Genomic DNA, 21,440 nt, shown 5'->3' with positions numbered 1-21,440 from the left:
CTATTCTCCTTTTGTGTTTGTCCTGTATTTATATTTTTCTTATTTTTCTCCGCTTTTCCTCCACTTATCTGGCTTTCATTTAATATTAATTTTCAGACATCAAGACTGAAGATCTGTCAACACGGCCTATTAAACTGCCAGTGGTCACTATATGAGAAAAGGGTCATGGTCATTGAAAATCATCTGCTCTGTTATACAGCATGTAGTTTCGAACTTGAATCCTGATGTACCTTTGCACAGCAGTTCTGAAAGAAGGATGAATGCATTGAAACGCATGTCTGTGACCTTGACAAGGGACAGGGAGGGAGGAATTATCAGCAACCGTCAACAATAAGCATTTTGCTTCACGCACGAACAGTCACGTTGGCACTAATTTATGTGTGTGTTATAGTTTCGCTATTGTTGTATGTTGTTTCATAGTTGAAACAGTTCTCTGCAAATTATTAATGTGTTGTGTAATTACTGCGTGACGACAGCTTCAAGTCATGACATTTTAGCTTGGTTAGATGGAATTCCTAGTGATCAACTCGAGGGCAAAAACAGTGACTCGGATTGTAAAAGTGAACAAAGTGAACATAATACGGATACTGAACAGTCCAAGGCAGAAGAATATGCTGATGGAACCTATCTGGAGAGCAAACTGTAGCTGGTGAACAACCTATGTTGGAGGTAAATGAGAATGTCATGTTTAGTGACAAAGTTTATATAAGGAAAGATAAGATGACAAAGTGGAGCAGACACCCACCAAGAAGAAATCCATGCTCACGTACTTGTGCTGCAAATACAGTGACTCATCCTCCTTGTGAAAAGGACATTGCAAAAGATGCACAAACTATTTTAGAAAGCTGGGAATTGTTTTTTCCAGACAGTTATAAATGAACTCGTTACATGCACAAATAAATGTATGAAGAAAATGAGGACCAGTTATTCGCATCCAAGTGATTGTACGGATACAACTGTAGAAGAATTACGTGCTCTTCTAGGATGGCTCTATATGTCAGGATTGAAAAGGTCTCAGCATGAGCAAGAGTTATGCGATGATGGAACAGTCCCAGATTTTTTCCGGGCAGCAATGACAATCAGAGGGTTCTATTTACTCCTTACAGCTCTTAGATTTGACGATTTAGATACACGTGAACAGAGAATACTGACAATTTGGCCCAAATAAGATGCCTTTTTGAAGATTTGTGGGTAAATGCAAAAGACATTACCAGATAGGGGAATACACAACGATCGACGAAATGCTGAAACCTTTTCGATGTTGTTGCAAATTTAGGCAGCATAAGCCAAGAAACCTGCCAAGTATGGCATAAAAATCTACGCATTAGTGGATTCCAGCATTTTATACTAGTAACATGGAGATCTACGCAGGTAAACAACCCAAAGGACCTTTCCAAATCGACAACAAACCAAGCAGCGTGGTGAAACGACCCGTAATACCAATTGTCAACACTGGTCGCAATATGACAATTTTACATCAGATGACCTGGCAGAAGACCTTCTGAAGAACCAGAGTCTAACTATCTATTGTAGGATCTCTAAGTAAAAATAAGCCTCAGATCCCCCCTGAGTTGTTAGATGTGAAAGAGAGACCCCCTTCCAGCAGTATGTTTGCCTATGGCAAAAAATGCCTTCTGAGATCTTAAATGCCAAAACCAAAGAGAAACGTCCTTCTTTCTACTATGCACAACACCGACACTATCAGTAAAACACTTTCAAGATTTAAATTATTGTATCCACCTTTTCAATACAAATATTGTATTTGTATAATTGTATCTTCAATACCGAACAAAATGAGATTAGTTACTTGTAACCAACACTATCGACGAAGAATCAGGCGATGCCAACAAACCTGAAGCTGTAACATTTGATGACTTGACAAAAAGGGGTGTTGATGTAGTAGATGACATGAAGGCTACATATTCAGTGACACGAATCGTAACAGATGCCCACTAACAGTATCTTTTACACGAATGAATGTAGGATCCATAAACAGCTACATCATTTTCAAACTGAATGCAAGAACTCTACTGGATCGTCATGCCTATCTAAAGAACTTAGCAATGGAACTTTTGAAACCCCATCTAGTTACAAGGGCTTCTATTCCGAATTTGTCACTAACACTTGTTCGGCAGATCAAGTGTGTTGCTGGCATAACTGAGGAGGAAAGTATGCCACTTCCCACGGAAGGAATATGCAGTGTGTGCTCAAGAAGGAAAACTCGGCAGACATAAAAAACTTGTTCCAAGTGCCGGCTGCCAATCCACAACGAACATAAAAGTTTCACGTGTGTACGATGCGCAGGACCGGCAGAGGAAAATGATAATGGAAGTTGTAAGAGAAGCATACTAAGTGATGACTCTAGCTAACCTATTACTCTCTGATAGTTTTAAGTTAACAAGTAAATAACGAGAACATGTCACAACTTACCATAGGTATAAAAACCTTATTTGTAATTTTTAATGTTCTTTATAACCATTTCAGATTTATTCTTATGTTCATTTAATGTGTTAATACATTTACGCTTGAAATCGGTTAGTATTTATTATGTAAACACGTCATTTTGCTCAACGCACGACTACTTGCGTTACTTTCGTCCTAGCGACCACTGGCAGGTTAATGGTGGTCACCCTCCTGACAAAGCTGGGAAGCAGAAATAAGCTTCTCATGGGCTGAGAAGAAATGGATGTAGAAGAACCGGGATTGATGAGAAGAAAGCCGATCTCTCTGAAGACGGCAATGTATGAATATGTAGAAATACCTTTGTCCTTTTGTGTTTTCATGTTTGTCCTTGTATCCTATGTTTTTGCTCCCTCTTCCAGCAATGACCTACCATTTTGCTCGTCTTATTATGTGTTCTTACCTCGTTCCTCTCTATATATAAAATGTTAGAAAAGCGTTTCCCTCAAACTAATAGAACATTGTTGCATTTTTATGAGTGTCTATGCTTATCTGCTACACAGCAGGCCTTCCCTAGACAGTATGGTGGACAGAAGGAACTGACTTCCTTTTATGAAGATTGAAGTACAAACAAACACTTCTTCTGAAGATCCAGAGCAAAGTTCTCTGCAAACGTAAAGAATTTCACCTTATTTTCTTGACACAGCATAAGCCCAAAAGCCTATATCATGTCCATAAGTACAGACCGTAAAAGCATCAATGGAAACACTGTACAGTCTGGACTTCTATAGAAATTATACCTAGAATAAGCAGCTGCCTGTTCACAAGTACTGGCAGCCAGACTCTACGTGCAAGTGGTCTTCTAAGAGAATGAAGATATGCATAGCTAGATATCCCAAAGCTACAGAGGAAGTTCTGAGTTCTTGGTTGAATGCAACTGCCGAGCTATTTTTGTAGGGGTAGTACAGATGGTATTGACTCCGTGGCACTTGAGGACTTTACTAATCCATCTGGAAGTGGATAGGATAAAAGGTATACAGGCTCCATTTTCCTATAGATTAGGGTAATCTTTTAGGCACCATGAAGACAGTACTGTAGCTGTTCACTTGAAGGGTTGCAAAAAGATGTTCAATCTGCTTAGGGAAGAGGTTGTTGCTCATAGCCATCACATAGGGTAAGGCAATACTTACACCTAGAATTCTTAACACTTTGTGTAATTACTAGGGCCCGGATATTTTAAAAATGCATATGCGCATATGCAAATGCATATTTTGAATGTTAGTGCATATACAGACATATTTTTCTTATGTATGATCGATTATCTAAGATTTCTGAACGAAATGAAATATCTAATGAACTCTATATGTCGTACATCCCTTGGGAACACGAGAAGCCTTCCCTGATCAGAGAAAGGGCTTTCAGTGTCATAATATAAGCAGGTAGATGGATAAAGACCCATTCCACAACAGCTACTTCTTTCTGACATTCCTTTCTCCTTACAGTAGCCTCAAAAGGTTTGTTTAAACGAGTGCATTCATCTGTTAACTTGCTGTTTGTCTATTGGAATGTTTCACCAGATTACGAGTAGACTTTAAAAATGCCTAAAGATAAGAAATCTTAGTCCCTTTTAAATAAACAGCCGATATCAGGCAACAGTGACCAAACAAAAGACGGTGATGTAGTGTACTGTCAAGTGTGCGACAAGAGTGTACAATGCAATAAAAAATTTCAAAGTGAACAGCATTCGAAAACAACTTCACATCTCAGATTAAAAGAACAGTGTAACAATACGCAACAGCTACTTTTAACCGATGTGAAAAAGTCGTGCAAAGTGTTAGCAAAAACCAACCACGCTACAGTTGCAAGATTTGTTAACGATTCCCTGCGACTTCTGTGGCCTAGTGAATCGAAGAGCGATTGTTACAAAGTGCGCCTCTTAGTCACAGATACAGCTTCGTATACATTGAATGGTGGTCAGTCTCTTTGAATATTCTTTTTTCCAAATCTCATCCATGTTACATGTTTGGTGCATGGATTGCATTGTACTGCAGAAGAAATACTACCCTCCTTCCATCTGTCAACAAAAAAATTTCAAGTGGGAAACAACTTTTCCTAAGAGCACCGTATTGTGTACAGTTGAACAACACTCATCTGTCTCAAGATCCTCTTCTGCAGGGACCTGTTCTCACAAAAAGGGGAACTTGTTTATCCGCAGTATCGTTCTACCAGGAGAACTTTAAACAAGTGAAAGATGTAGTTTAAAGTCTTGATGATAGTCATACTGCGTGTATTCATGAAGCAAAGTGCGCATTTGAATCTAAAACTGTATAAAGGTATCAGTTTCATCCATGTGCATTTTTCGTTAATTTCGAAGGCAATTAACGGCCTAGAAACTCGTGGTGCACTCCTACACGGATCCCTTCAGTTAATTCAAAACACCATCAGTTCTTTCAATGGTGTCCATGGGGACACTGGAGAAAAGTTAAAAGGAAACTCAGTGCGGTATTGGACTCAAACCCAGGAGTTAAGATGATTCAATCCAAAAGCAACGACATAAGAGGAAACAGGCAGTCACTGCCAGAAGAATGTTCCTAGCAATCAATGCCGGTGTACAAGTATTGCCCAGTTACGCCTGTCGACGTAGAACGCTCATTTTCAGCACATGAATTAATTATGTCCGACAACAGAAAGTCATTGACCTCTAAGAACACTGAAAAACTGAAAAGCTACTGCCATGCATCATTATTCAAAGAATGAAACATGTTTGTCAATTTAACACAAAGTTAAAATTAAATAATGCGTTTGGTAATTGTATTTTGCTTTATTTTTAGTGCATATTTTTGTGCATATTTTCAACATTTTTAGTACATATGAGCATGCATATTTTTGGAGTTTTTAGTGCATATGAATCCGGGCCCTAGTAATTACTTCATGAGATTTAGATAAACGACATGGACATTATAGTTAGCTTTCATGTGATGCTGTTGTTAAACTAGAGTGCCGCTAAGTGATGCTAGTCCCTATTTTGCCATTATTTTCTCCTGACATCAAAGCTTTCTTCAACCACTGACTATGAACAATGTACTTCCTTTGGAATGACACTTGCTATGAGCAGAGTCTGCAACAGACAGTTGCCTCAGCTTAACTTCCTAGAGAGAGAAATGTAAACAGTCTGCACCAGAGACAGCTGAATTCAGGTCTACCAAGAGGCTACATTTCATTCATTACATATTTGCCATATCACGACATGAAGAACTTAACATCGATTTCCAATATGTCAAAAGAATTTGTTACAATCTTCAATTTACGAGAGACATAGATGAAAATAGCGAGTTACCTATCTTTGATATTTTGGTAAAGAGAAATGACCACCATTTATCTCACTCAGTCTATAGAAAACATACACACACAGACTGATACAACCATCTATGTAAGAAGCAGTCAATTACATCTGACGGCAAGGCTGTCACCTAGATATGACCCCAGCATAATATCCTGGAAGACAACATGCTTCTATTATAATTAGATGCCAATCAGCAGAGAAAGCCTAGAGTATATCATTTCAAGAATTATACGCAAAAAACTTTCTTTAGTGTACAATTAAATCTACAGATACTGATCTCGATTTAAAATTCAATTACAATATCATCAAAATGGCCCTTACAGTGTTGTTCGGGTCATCAGTCCATAGACTGGTTTGATACAGCTCACCGTGCCTCTCTATCCTGTCCTAACCTTTTCATTATACATAACTATTACATCCTACATCCACTCTAATCTGTTAATCATATTCATACCCTGGTCTATCCCTGCCATTTTTACCACCTTTACTTCCCTCAAAAACCAACTGAACAAGTCCTGGGTGTCTTAAGATTTGTCCTATCATTCTATCTCTTCTTCTGGTCAAATTGTGCCAAATCGTCTTCCTCTCACCAATTCAGTATCTCTTCATTCGTGATTTGATCTACCCATCTCACCTTCAGCATTCTTCTGTAACACCACATTTTAAAAGCTTCTATTCTCTTACTTTCTAAGCTAATTATCGACCATGTTTCACTTCCAAACAACGCAACGCTCCAGACGAAAGTCTTCAAAAATGTCTTTCTAATTCCTATATCAACGTTCAAAGTCAGCAAATTTCTTTTCTTCTGAAAGGCATTCCTTGCTTATGCTAGTCTGCATTTTATGTTCACTTACTTTTGCCATCATTAGTTATTCTACTACCCAAGTAACAATATTCATCTTCTTCCTTTAGCACTTCATTTCCAAATCTTTCCTGTATCACCTGACTTCATTTGACTGCACTTCATTACTTTTGTTTTGGATTTATTTATTTTCATCTTGTATTTCTTCCAAAACTGTGTCCAAACCATTTAGCAATTTCTCCAGATGATCTGCAGACTGAGATAAAATAATATCATTGGCAAATATCAGAGTTTTGATTTCCTTTCCTTGGATTGTGATTTCCTTTCCAAATTCCTCTTTGATTTGAATGTTTTTTCTAGATCTGCGAATGCCATGTACGTGAGCTTGTCTTTCTTAATTTGATTCATGTGTTCTTACATTCCTTCTGCATCCAAACTGATCTTCACCCAACTCCTCTTCAACGTGTCTTTATATTCTTCTGTCAATACATGTCAAAATTTTGCAAGCATAAGATACTAAACTAATGTGTGATAGTTCTCGCAATTGTCAGCACTGGCTTTCTGGGGAAAAGGTACGACGACATAACGTCAATTCAGATGGCACTTCTCCTGTATCATACATCTTACACACTAAGGGCCGAGTGTATAAACCGTTTGATCTTAGATCAGAGACTAAACTGATCTCAGTTCATGCAAAACTCGGACATTTGTACTGTATAAACGTTAATCTGAGATTAATTCGCACTGAACTTTGGAGAAATTTCTCTGATCAAACTCTTTGATCTCAGATCAAGGAGTTGTTTTCCATTTGAGATACAAGAACAGCTGATGGTTAACAAAATATTACCTGTGCTGTTACGATTAAGTCATAAGAAAATACTGTACACTGAAGTCTAACCTCATACATAGCTAGCTATAGTTGTTGTCCGTATATGCGCAATATTACACTTCTAACTGCAGTGTAATGTAATGAACGATGTTTATACAATCGGCCCTAACATAACTTCGATAAATTGCTTACGTTATTATCTTATATCGTTCGTATTTTACAGATGTCTAATTACTCTGATTTCTTGGATATATCTTCTGAAGATGAAAATGATGAATTTCGTCGGGCTCCCCGAGTGTTCTGTGAAAGAGGAAATGCAATGGGAGAATTGAGTGATAAGGAGTTTAAACTGAGGTAACGCTTGGGAAAAGATACACAACAGCTAGAACTCAGGCTGCATGATATTCTAGTTAAACCTAGCAAGAGAAACAACCCTTTGTCTCCAGTGCACATGTTGTTACTAACTTTGAGATTCTTTGCCACGGAAAGTTTTCAGGAAGTCATTGGTGATTTGCTGCATGTAGACCCAGCAACAGTCTGCAGAGCCATTCATAGTGTACCTATCTAACCTTATTGCTGCACTGAAACACGAGTTTATCAAAATCCTTCCGAACAAACTGACGTGAGGAAAATCATGCATGATTTTTTCGATGTACAACACTTCCCTGGTGTTCTAGGCACAACTTTAATGTTTGCCACGATCAATTAGACCGATTTATATTACTGGAATTGAAGTCCGAGGCAACAATTTTCCATACATATCGCTTTTACACGGATGTTATCGCATCTGTTATGTTACACTCTATAATGTCTTTATATTTTCCCAAGACGATTTCTATTTTTTTATCTTTAGATTTGGCTTTATGTCGCACTGACACAGATAGGTCTTATGCCGATAATGGGATAGGAAGCCTAGGAGTGAGAAGGAAGCGACCATGGCCTTAATTAAGGTACAGCGCCAGCATTTGCCTGGTGTGGAAATGGGAAACTACGGAAAGCCACCTTCCGGGCTGCTGACAGTGGGGCTCCAACCCACTATCTCCCAGATGCAAGTTCACAGCTGTGCACCTCTAACCGCACGGCCAACTAGCCCAGTAAGAATTCAACTAGGGCATCCTTGTACTCCTTGGAAAAATAAGGAAAACGGTCCTTTTGCGCTTCATTTCAGTAATTTTTTTTCTTTCTTTCGCTTGGCACACAAAATACAAAGGAAAACAGATTCACACTGTTCAATGCAACTCGCGATACTCAGCTGTTTCTGCACTGTTGCCAAGCGCTCACATATGAACTGAAATCAAAACTGACCTTTGGGAAATAAGAGGGCTGAAATGTTATGAATTTCCAAGATTTCAAAATGCATTACAACCGTCATAATGAAGAACCTCAATTACAATGGTAAAATTTGTACAAAATTTACAAATTTATGTAAATGATAAAACTATAATTTTCTTTAGAGGATGGGAACACACAATCAACAGGTCAATGTAGGTGAAGACAGCAACAGAAAGGAGAGACGTGGACAGAATGAAATTAAAAGGACAAAGACAAACTCCTCATCTTCATACACTGCTGTCTTCACACAGATGGGTTCTCTCCACATCAGTCTCTGTTCTACACCTAATTCTTCTCAGCCCCAGACAGGCTTGTTTCTGCTTACCAGTTTCATCAGAATGGATTGCATCAATACTCACTGGTACCAGTAGCCATCCTGACAGACATTGCCTTACTGAGAGAAGTATGGGATTAAAAAAAGCCAGATAAATACACCGAGGAGGAAGAGGGAGGGGGGGGGGGGGGGGGGTAGGAGGAGGACCTATAGTGAATGTTGAACACAAGTGGTGAAAGAATAAGAAATAGGACATTCTTTCTTCAGAATTAAAATAAGTGTGAACATGGAAGTCTATGCCATGTTAAAAAAGGACAATCTTTCTAAAATCTAGATGTCTTGATCAGTTAGAAAAGGTGTACCTATTCAATAACTGAGGATGTGAATGAAATGTCTTTGCAAACCATCAGGAATATAGGCAATTTTTTTAAATACAAAAGTCTACCATGTCTAGTACTCTACAATGAAAGGGTTAGGCACATCAAATCAGGACCTGAATTTATTTTTTACCTATTACCTACAAGATATAATATTCCTCACACCAAATTACGCTATTTTACGTTAAAGCCATTTATTTTTTTCAGTTCCGACTCAGTCAACCTAAAACTGTTGGGTTCTTCAGTCTGTCAAACCAACTTCTGAATAAATAAATTTAAAAACTACCTGAGAAAGAAACAACTTGATTAAAAATAGAATGACATGTTTTGTTCTTGAACAAACATCCTCAGATTCTATCAAATCACATTCTAAAATATTTAGAAATGAGTAAACATTTATGTTTAAATTCTGTTTAAATCCTTAAATACTTTGCAGTTCCTCACTCCTTTCTAGTCTAGCATAGAATGCTAGGAGGTGAAATACTCTGTCGTTGGTGCAAGTCCAGCTGCCTAATCAGTTAACATTCCATTACATCATACTCTGGTTATATCAATGACACGCTGAACTGTACTTAAAGATTTTATTACTATCATTCTTACCACTCCCATTAGTATTGTTATATTACAAAATTATTCAGCTTTTCGTCACTGCCCAACATACAATGCGCTCCTATTGCCCTACAGAATGCTAAAGACCTAAAAGCCGCTTCATGGCCCTAACCCCCTTTGCTTGGTCACTGTCCAATGGTTTTGTAACTATTCTTTGTTCCTAACTAAACAGGTCAGCAGTATTGTTGACTGCTTGAGCACATACTCACATCTTCAGCGAGAAGGCCATGAGAAGTAAACAAATGACAGTCATTCTGCGTGCAGCTGAATGTAGTGACTATTGGGTAGCACGGCGTCAACTATTGATGTCACACACCGGCGACAAAGGACTGTCACAGCAGCAACATAAGGCTGACAACTTGGGAATCTTTACAAGACCATTGGTCTGGATAGGTTAGGTCCGGCTAGTGACAAAACCATTGGTCTGGATAGTTTAGGTCCGGCTAGTGACAAAGCCATCGGTCTGGATTGGTTAGGTCCAGCTTGAGACAAGGCTATGAGGTTGGGGGCAAGCAAAGAGGGAGTCTGGGGGCGTGAGCCCCTAGGTTAGATTTTGAAGTGGCCCCCAGATCTCTGGTATCCTGCGTGACAACACCACTGGTGTGAATTGGTTAGGTCCAGCTAGTGACAAAAGTCACTGCTCTGAACTAGTTAGGTCCAGCTTGTGACAAGAGTGGGCTGGGGTTAGAGTGGTTATAAGGTACTATGCACTTCGTTACTTGTTACATAGTAAACGTCTAGAATTGCATAATCACATCCGACATCAAAATGCGCGACTTTCTTCTTTTCAACAAAGGTGGCAGCCTTGTCAGCACACACGAAGTAAGGTCTACCGGGGCAACAGAAAATATTCATGCCAGCTGACCTAAGCCCACCAATAGTAACATACAAAATAGTGGCAAATCTCAGATTTAGAGTGTCACCATTTTAATTCTTCTATATAAGTAAAAACACTTCTAGGGGCGAGTTGGTGGGTCTCTGGTAAGCATAAAGGAAGGATCTCTACTCTATGCCACTTCAGGTACAGTTTCACTTCATTTTAATATTTTTTTCTCACCTATGTAAACCGTGAAGAGTTTACAAAACTGCAACCTCAAGTACTTAAGGATTTAAACAGAATTCAACATGAATGTTTAAAATTCCTAAATTTTTTCAAGTGTGATTTGATAGAATCTGAGGATGTTCTTTCAAGAACAAAATATATAATTCTATTTTTAATTTAAGTTGTTTCTTTTACAGGTATAATTCTGTTGTTATATGTTTTGTTTTTCAGATAGTTTCTAAATGTCATCATCATCATCTTTGCATTGTCCCATTTCTGTTGGATCGGCCTTCTTGCGATGTTTCCTCCACTTCAATTGATCTATACCATCTGAGTTTGGCGAGCCGCAGGTCATCTCTCACCCTATCCAGCCAGCGACCCTCCACATTCAGGTAGTTTCTAAATGTATTTTATCATAAGTTGAATTGAACAGAATGAGGTACTAACAGTTACAGATTAAATTTTACGTTTATTCACTAACTCATCAAATGTTCAAAATTCTTCAATTACCTTTTTGATGATGTAGATAAATACTCTGCCAAAATCTTCAATGGCTGCAACTCTGATGGAGATGCTCCATGGATTTCATCCAGAACAACTCTATATTTCTTCTGAGCAATGTATGCTCTATAGAGGAAAGAGTCCCTTTCGATTTGGACAGGTAAACTAGAGGGCTGAAAACAAACAGAGTTATTCTCATAGAAGTTGAGTGTGAATAACAATATCAACCACCAAAAACAGAGGTAACGGACCTATAACTAATGTGAAAATTTTTAATGCAAATGCCTGTCACATAATTATGTTACAAAGAGCCTACAACATATGTTAAAAATCAGCCTGATCAGTTTGCAGTAAAGTCAAATGTAACAATAGACCTCCATAAACATCATAAGCAAAATATTTTGTGAAAGATGATGAAAAAGCACATAAAAAATAGGCAACTTGAAACAAAACAAGTACAGATTTGGCCATGCTTATTCATACAGGTACCACATACTCCACCAAAAGAGTATCAGCTATATAATTCAAAAGGAACGAACAAAAAAATAGATGAGCAAGAAAGATGAGGATCTATATTTAATTTATACTACAAAGAGTTATCTGAAGATGTCTAACAGCACATGGTATATTTGCCAACATTTCCAAGGTTTTTGTTGTTGATTGATTGCTGCTTCCATTCTTTTTATAATTGCTATACTGTAAAGACATGTAGTCATACCAGTGTTCTCCCCAGATATTTTCGTCAGCTGGGTGCCAGAAATGAGTAGCTGGGCAGGGAATACTATGTAAAAAATTAATATAATAAAATTTCAATTTATTCCCTTCAGGGTATTCATAGGATAAAACTTCATGGTTTTTATCTGTATTGAATTGTGATCACAATAATAACTAAACTTATGTCGTAATGGTCCATACCAAGGCTGAAACTAGTTCCTAGATATATAATATAAACATTGCATAATATAATACTGAAAAGGTGGACCATTATGACATAAGTTTAGGTATTATTGTGATTCAGGGCATTAACAATAATATCAGACAGGCAAACAAGAACTGGAAAATTGAACTATTTTAGTGATATCACGAACAAGACATAATGGAGTATTTTGAACTTCTAGTGTTCTACAGCTCATTCACAATCATATAACACCAGGGCTTACCACTCAGTTGCTGTGGAGAGCAATGCAAGTGCTCGCATTTGATTCCACGCTAATTCTTTTTTTAACTTACAGTTTGTGTTACGCTGCACAGACAAAGATAGGTCTTATGGCAATGATGGGATAGGAAAAGCCTAGGAGGAGGAAGGAAGCCCCAGCATTTGCATGGTGTAAAAATGGGAAACAATGGAAAATCATCTTCAGAACTGCCAACAGTGGGGCTCGAACACACTATCTTCCGAATGCAAGCTCACAGCTGCACGCCCCTAACCCACGGCCAACTCACCTGGTCCGCGCTAATTCAGACAGTATTCTCTTATATGATCCATGGCTCGTGCACGACACTATGTGATAGTCAAGTTAAACATTTAAACTCAGATGTAACTGATGCAATTATGCTGATAATAATGATTTATCATTTAAATAAACACTTTTACAGTATTTACATTTTCATTTGGTGCACCCACTGACTCAAATATGTATTAATATTACATAACTAAAACATATCCACTGTAGGTTATGTTAGCCGGGCGGTCTGTAAAAACAGCAGGGCGGTGTGCCCATTAAAAAGGTCCTACGGAGAACACTGCATACCACATTATTCAGAATTCAGGATCCTTCTAGTCATACACAGTTGGGTGTACCAATGTTCTTCCCCAACTACAGTAGTGGTGGTAGTGATATTTGGGTCATCAATGACCACTAATCTTCATTTTGCGCAGTCGCCCAGGTGACAGATTCCATATCTGTTGTTTACCTAGTCTTCTCTGAAATAATTGCAAAGAATTTGGAAATTTATTGAAACATCTCCCTTGGAAAATTATTCCAATCCCTAACTCCCCTTCCTAAAAACAAATATCTGCCCCAATGTGTCCTCTTGAATTACACCTTTATCTTCACACTAAGATCTTTCCTACTTTTAAAGACACCACTCAAACTTATGAATTTTTATTTCTTGAGTCCACCTTTTCAATACATTGTGTTTTTTATTGATTTACATAAATATTTTCAAATTATTGTTATGTCATAGGCGGGACATGTTTCGCCTATTTTTTAGGTATCTTCAGCTGCTGTTCCTCCTACGTAAGATCAAAATAGCAAGGATGCTGGATTTTGCTTAATAATGAAATACTTAAAATTGTTAAACTGACATGAATTGTTTAAAAAAATGTTTTTGTGTGTATTATGTGTTCTGCAGAAACATCCGGCTGATGTGGATAGTTATGACTAGTGAACTGTGTTAACATATATCAAAAACATTTTTTCTGCTAGTGGCTTTACGTCGCACCGACACAGATAGGTCTTATAACGATGATGGGATAGGAAAGTCCTAGGAGTTGAAAGGAAGCGGCCGTGGCATCTGCCTGAGGTGAAAATGGGAACATCTTCAGGGCTACCGACAGTGGGATTCAAACCTACTATTTCCCAGATGCAAGCTCAATAAAAACATTTAGCTTGTACACAATTGGTCTGTCTAAAAAGGGTGAGTTTACAATTATCATACATTTGATAAGAACATAATGTTGTGCTTTAAAAACTTGTAATGACATTGGTTGGTTTAGGTTATTTAGTCCGTAATATCCAATGTGCGTGCTCTCACTGGAATCTTCATGGACCCGAGTGTCACCTTGGGAATAAATTTTGGTAACGTTTCCGTAAGATATTGTGTGATCCATTGTCTGAATGTTGCTTTATGGTGTAGTGTTTGCTACTGAATGCATGATTCGAAGCAGTGTATTGATTCATTCAAGTGTCCGAGTGAATCGATTCACAGGAATGGCGAGCTCACGGTAGACAATTCAGCTTACTCCCAGAGGACAGTGCTGAGTGGCGCACTCACGGCTCACTAGCGGGACACTGGACATTGGAGGGGAGCCGAGCTTCTGCTACAGCGAGACAGTGAATCATGGCACACCGAAAGAATCGTGCGCAAGCACAACTCAGTGAGACATAAGATACACACGAACTCCTTATTGGCACACTGGACACTGGAGGAAAGCCGAGCTTCCGCTGCAGCGAGACATACAGTGAGCCATGGCACACCGAAAGAATCGTACGCAGTCACAGACCAGTGAGACACAACAAACACACGGTTCATTATCGGTACACTGGACATTGCCAGGGAGCCGAACTTCCTCTGAAGCAATACATACAGAGCCATCGTACACTGAAAGAATCGTATACTATAATGGACTCTCGAGCTCAGCTCATTTGAAAATAATACCCACTTTCATTCACTGTCCTCTTCTTACAGGGAGGTTTAAATAATAGATGGATTTATTTGCAGTGTTAAAAAGGTAGTCAAAACATAATTCTAAAGTAGCTAGTAAGTAGCTAGGTTATTAGGTTATACTATTTATTAGTTTAATGAATCTTAGTATTATAACTTAGTTGACATTTGATAATTAATTAAACTTGACTCTATCCTGCCCTATGACTATGGGTCATGCTCATGACTAGAGACGGGAATTTGCCTACTTGCCTATTTTATTCCTGTGTTCAGAAACGTAAGCTTTTGAGATATAAATCCGTTTTAGGGTCTTTGTAGCTATATTTTGTTGGTTTTATTATGCCTATAAATGCCTATTACAGGGGTTTGTGCCTATTTGGAGTATAATTGCCTATTTGATGCCTTTTGACTGTAATCTAAAAAAGCAGATTTTCTTCCAGTGCATTATATTGTAGCTAGTGTGCTCAACAGAATTATCTTCTCTTTTTTCAATATCTGTTTACCCCCCGAACACAAATGGGAATTCTCAGAAGTCACCAGAAACAGTTCTAGGTAAATTTGCATCAGCAGAAATAAGGAACAATTTGACCTGGAAGCCTTCAACGCCTCCAACCTCCTAAGACTTATGCGAGAACCAGTCACGTCGAACTATGTTGCACAACCCATATGCCTTGTACCTCCCTTTCGATGCGAACTGTTGTATGCGTGCGCTTAATGTTCAGAACATGTTGTGATTTATTGTGAAGCGGAAGAAGAAGCAGAAGAAGTGTGTTTGCGGCAATGCCCAAAGAAAAACCGCTGAAGTCCTACTGGCTGAAGCAGTGGATCCCAGGGAATCCTAATTTCACTACGGTTGGAAGGGCAGTCTGTCAAGCTTGCTGTAAGAAGGTAAGTTCGTTTGTTCCTTTTAACTTTTTTGTGATTGAGAACTATCTTCCAAATCTTCCAAGAAAAAAAGCATTGAGTAGGGAATACAATAAGATCTTAGCAAACCCTGGACTACCACTGCATTCTGATATTCCTGACCTCAGAATCAACAGACTTCATTCAAGACTCCTCCTCTTACACTAGGAAATAATCCCACTAGATTTAACATTATTGGTTCCTGGACAAGAGAATGGCTTCAAAATACTCCAGAAAAGTGTCAGCTGTTACCTTGCATCTCTGAGACGGCCCCTGGGTTTGATCTACCTTGCAAGGTATGAACAACACTCAATCGATTGAGAACAGGGCATGGAAGATTTGGAGACTCACTCTTCAAGTGGGAGTGCAAGCCTCACCCGTATGTGACTGTGGCACACCACGGAAGGCCAGTCAACATATTAGGGAAGACTGCAGAAATAGAACTTACGGAGGAGAGTATTAGGAATTCCTAAAGGCAACCCCGAATTCCATGAGATACATAGTAATGAATACAGATATTGATGAATGTAATTATGTTTCACAGAATGTATCCAAAAAGCCATATGCTAAATAAATAAAATAAAATTCCAGTTGGCTGAGACTCAAATCCAGAATTGCATTTTTTAGCCTTACCTGTACCTGTAAAACTCTCAAGACAGTCGCCAAGGGATGCCACTTCGAACAGAAAGTACTGCATGTCGTTGAAACTACGGAGATAAATTTGTTGAGGGTTTTTTAAAACTATTTTCTTGATGTCACACTGACATAGATAGGTCTTATGACGACAATGGGATAGAAAATGGCTAGGAGTAGGAAGAAAGTGGCTGTGGACTTAATTAAGGTACAGCCCCAGCATCTGCCTGATGTGAAACTGCAAAACGATGGAATATCATATTCAGGGCTGCCGACAATGCGGTTTGAACCCACTATCTCCCGAATGCAAACTCACAGCTCCAAACCCCTAACCGCATGGCCCGCTCGCTCAGTGAGATAAAATTATGGGGATGTCCGATTATAATAACAAAAATAATAATAATAATAATAATAATAATAATAATAATAATAATAATAATAATAATAATAATGTTGGCTTTACGTCCCACTAACTACTTTTTTGCTTTTCGGAGACGCCGAGGTGCCGGAATTTAGTCCCACAGGAGTTCTTATACGTGCCAGTAAATTTACCGACATGAGCTGACGTATTTGAGCACCTTCAAATACCACCGGACTGAGCCAGGATCGAACCTGCCAAGCTGAGGTCAGAAGGCCAGCGCCTCAGCCGTCTGAGCCAATCAGCCCAGCTGTCCGATTATATGGCCTCTTTTAAGAATATAAGCAAAGTCAGACATAAAAGGTTAGACTAATAATTAATAATGTTAGTGTTTTTATGTCCCACTAATTACTTTTCTTGTGGTTTTCGGAGAAGCCAAGGTGCCAGAATTATTTCGCACAGTTCTTTCACATGCCAGTAATTCTACAGACAAGAGGCTGGCATATTTGAGCACCTTCAAAATACTACCATACTGATCCAGAATCAAACCTACCAACTTGAACTCAGAAGGCCACCACTCTACTGTCTGAGCTACTCGGCGTGGCAAGGGTTGGACTTCGTTCAGAGGTATGTATATACTAATTCAACACCACTGGGCTTGTATGATTAGATTTTTGTAAGTAATGTCCGAAACATTACTAGAGGTACAAAACAGCTCCTCAGTATGAAGTATAGTCCGCGCACCTTTTAGCGATATTTGTTTGTACGGGGTGAGGAGTAAGGAGGGAGCACTCCCGGTTCCGGTAATACTGCCAATTGAATGGAAATGAAATCTGAATTGAATCGATAATATGATCGATCGATATGAATTTTCCAAACTTTTATTATCTTACGCCAACAACTGAGTCATACACACATTATATAACATTTTTCGATGCGAATCTTGTTCCCAGTATGAATTCTATACTATGACTTTGCTGTGTAAACAACAGTACTAGCACGTAAAGTGTATGCCAGATGTCGCACAGCGATGCACAAGCGATTCATAATTTGTGTTTCAAAGGTTACCAATACGAATCTCGAAGATACCAGAGGTAGACCTATTCAACTCTAGGGTGTCCATGTATCGCTAAAAGGTGTGTGTACGGTACAGGGCGAGCAGAATAAAGCGGAACCACTCCATCCAGCGCATGGGAATTCCTGAGTGAGTGGGCCGGTAACGAAATACAGTGCCGGATGTATTCAAGACCGCGCTACGCACCACATTTCAGTCTTGGTTTAACGTTTGCAAACGTGGCACGTGTTTCGTTGGTGACATTAGTACAGTGTGTAAATTCAGTGAAATAGCTCAGGTGGCTCAAGTTGGGTATCGGTATTCTCTTCCCCAAAGAGTATTCATTTACAATCCATGCATCCGTACAGAAAGTGCGAGGGCCGTAAGAAGATTATTTCAAGAGAAGTTTCCTGATGTTCAAGTTCCAGATCGGACTTCAATTCATAGATTAGTAAATAAGTTTAAATTATGTCTTCATGATAAGAAATGTAATAAACCATGCACAGTACTCACACAAGGAACTGTAGATAACATTGGTAACACTCTGAAAAGGTCTCGTACAGAATTACTTCAACAACTTGCTCAGGAAATGGAAATTTCCTATGGTTCTGTTTGAACGGGTGTAATGTTACACAAGTTAAAGCCGTATAAAATTACTGCAGTGCAAGAACCTAAACTGGGTGGCCCTGCATTACGAATCAGATTTTGTGAATGGGTTTTGAATGTGATATATGAAGGAGAAATTGACCCTAATCTAATATTCTTGGACGAATCGTGGTTTCACCTAAGTGGATATATTAATACACAAAATAATCATGATTGGAGTACTGAAAACCCTAATCAGATTCACAGAAAGTACCCCTGCATGATGCAATAATAGGAGTGTAGTACACTATTAGCAGCGAGAAAATAATAATAGGCCCAATATATTTCGGAAACTATCAATAGTGATGCGTACATGCAAACAATTTTGCGGCAGTTTCTTGGAGAATTAACTGAGAGGGAAAGAAGTGTCACATCATTCAAGCAAGAATCTGTGATGGCACATAGAGCCCACCTCTCCTTACAGGGAATCCATGCAGTGTTTGAAGACAGAGTTATAACTAACAACATATGGCCTCCTCAGTTCCCTGATTTAACCCCCTACGATTTTTATCTCTGGGGGAAATTTAAAGAGAAAGTGTACAAAACAAATCCACACACTTTAGATGAACTTCCAAATAACATTCATCAAGAAATTGCTGCCATTTCTAAGAGGGAACTGCAGAGGGTAATGAACAATTTCCTAAGCAAGTGCCAGAAATGCTTGAACAAAGAAGGAAGGCAGTTTCAACATCTCCTACCTTGACATATGTGATTACTTTTATTTTTTGTGTTTGTTTGTTAGAAATAGCTTACGCAAGAATGTCTTTACTGCGGACTTCCTATCACATCCACCTCCCATATGCAGGCTGCACTGCCGGGCTGCGGGACTGGTTCCACTTTATGTTGCTCACCCTGTAACTTATATTGTTATGAGGTAATGTGACTATCAGCTCCCATCAGTAATTCCTAGAAGGGATCAGCAAGTCGAACTAGGGAGCCACCGGCCAGTCTACGGGTACTTCTCAACCTCTGCTTTTGTTGTCCCCACTATAACACTCATTTCTAGGCCACAACCCAAAGATACTACAACTACATCAGCAGCTATATAAAACCATGCTCACCACAAATAGAGCTGTGTTGCTGAATGTTGCGTGTCCAGTAGTTAGTAACAAGTCGTGAGTGGAGAGTTCAGTGCACGGTGCAGTCGTCTGAGCTGACTGTGTGAGTTATTGGTCTTGACTGGGGTCAAGCAAAGTGTTGAACAGTTTTGTGGTGTGATAACCAACTTGACTACATGAAACTGCTGTGTGCAGCGAAGGTAAAGACAGCCAGGCAGAGACACACAGTGAGGACAGGAGACTTTTGTAAATAGCCAGTAGGCAGTGAAGAGTCGTCATTCTTTGTCCATTCTCGATTAATGAATTCAATGAAACATTCGGTATTTTATTCGTAACAATATCAGATAGGCTTATGGGATTTACCAACTGAATAAGAGGTGGCGATTGCACTGTACAAATACCATAGTAAAAATCTTCTACATGCATAACTTAAAACTAAACTGCTAGAGTGATCGTGTTAGGCTCGACAGTCAAACGTTCAGGAATAATAACAACAAAAAAAGACTGTTGACATAACCTTGCTCCCACATCTGAATTACGTACTATAAATCAACCAAACCTCTCAAATTACAAATACATATATCTTACCTTGACTTTCTGCGCCTCATTAATGCAATGTTGATAGTTTCCTATATAGAAAGAATTTTTAACATCAAACAATTCATCAACCTCCCCTTGCTGACGTGCCATTTCGTTGGTTATGTCTGAAACTCGACAGGAACAAGTGTACGTGTTTTGTTTTTTCTTCTTCTTCTACTCCATCAAGTAGCTTGGGCTCGGTATTTAACTAACACCCAGTTTCAATACTGTATGAATGAAACACTTCCGAACACTCAGAACCACTTATTTATAGTGACTAATAAACACTTTGATTTTAGTAGTATAGAATTTCGCACAATGTGCATGGAGTAGTTAATTTTCACATAACTTTCTTAGAGAGGAGCCGCGTTGATTTCACCACAGTACGTGATATCTGTCACATGGCCGACCGCATAGTTCACACAGACACTGTATATCCGGAACGTGGAACTTCTTCATGCTGCACACTCTATGGTGAAACCCATGTACTGCAAGACGGGTAACTATATGTCGAAGCTCGTAGTTCGAGTCCATCCAGTCAGTTGACATCATTGCTTCGGTCGCATAGAAATTGCCCCATATTTCCTTCCGTTTCTCTTGCAGCTCGTGTAATAATTGTTGATAGGCCACAGTAGATGGCAGATGCAACTGCATGCGAAGTTCTTCCATGTAGTATTCCTGCCGAGCCAGAACATACACCAGGCGGGAAGGGGTGAATTTTGAAAGATTCATAGCCTTTTTCAGATACCTTGCTTTGACACTTTCTAATAGTTTCAGGTCTTTCTTCTTCAGGTGGTCCCATATACATTCCAGAGCATACGTCAAGACGGGTGTCACTTTCAGCTTAAATAGGTCCATAGCCGTTTTGAGCGAAAGGTTACTGATATTCTTCACTTCGCTCATTGCAGCCACTGCAGACGCTACCTTCTCCTTTATATGTATGGAGAAGACATCGCCATGGGTTTGGAATGTCAGACCCAGATACTTGAAATTGTTCACTATTTGCAGGTTTGACCCTTCTAATGTAATAACTTGGTTTGCAGCTAGTCTTTCTCCCTTTCTAAAGGTCATCATGACCGTTTTCGCTTTATTCATCCTTAGCCCATTCTCTTTAGACCATTTCAGTAATTTGTCGAAGGCTACTTGTAACTGCTCAATCGATTACGAAGTTAGAACCATGTCGTCCGCATACATATAGATCGCGACGTTGTTCATGCTAACTACTTGTACTACATCCAAGACAGCTATGTTGAACAGTAGGGGGCTTAGTGGGTCGCCCTGCAATATACCGTTCGTTTGTTCTAACACGCTGGA

At 39.1% G+C, this 21,440-nt stretch overlaps 1 protein-coding gene across 1 annotated transcript in view; it reads right to left on the bottom strand.

The window, feature by feature from the left end:
* The window catches only part of epsilonCOP (coatomer subunit epsilon), a 96,198-nt gene extending 75,907 nt beyond the window's left edge, over positions 1 to 20,291 (bottom strand). Inside the window, exons 1-2 of the mRNA XM_067137973.2 lie at positions 20,136 to 20,291; positions 11,519 to 11,682 (exon numbers count right to left, since the gene is read on the bottom strand). Coding sequence (XP_066994074.2) covers positions 11,519 to 11,682; positions 20,136 to 20,237 — 266 coding nt within the window. The 5' untranslated portion in view covers positions 20,238 to 20,291. The remainder of the gene's footprint in view (positions 1 to 11,518; positions 11,683 to 20,135) is intronic.
* Between the last annotated feature and the right edge of the window lie 1,149 nt (positions 20,292 to 21,440).

The sequence above is a fragment of the Anabrus simplex genome, chromosome 1, assembly GCF_040414725.1.
Source record: "Anabrus simplex isolate iqAnaSimp1 chromosome 1, ASM4041472v1, whole genome shotgun sequence".
NCBI classification, from domain to species: Eukaryota; Metazoa; Arthropoda; class Insecta; order Orthoptera; family Tettigoniidae; genus Anabrus; species Anabrus simplex.
Note: the sequence above shows the minus strand (reverse complement) of the source record. Positions and strands in the feature narration are given on the sequence as shown.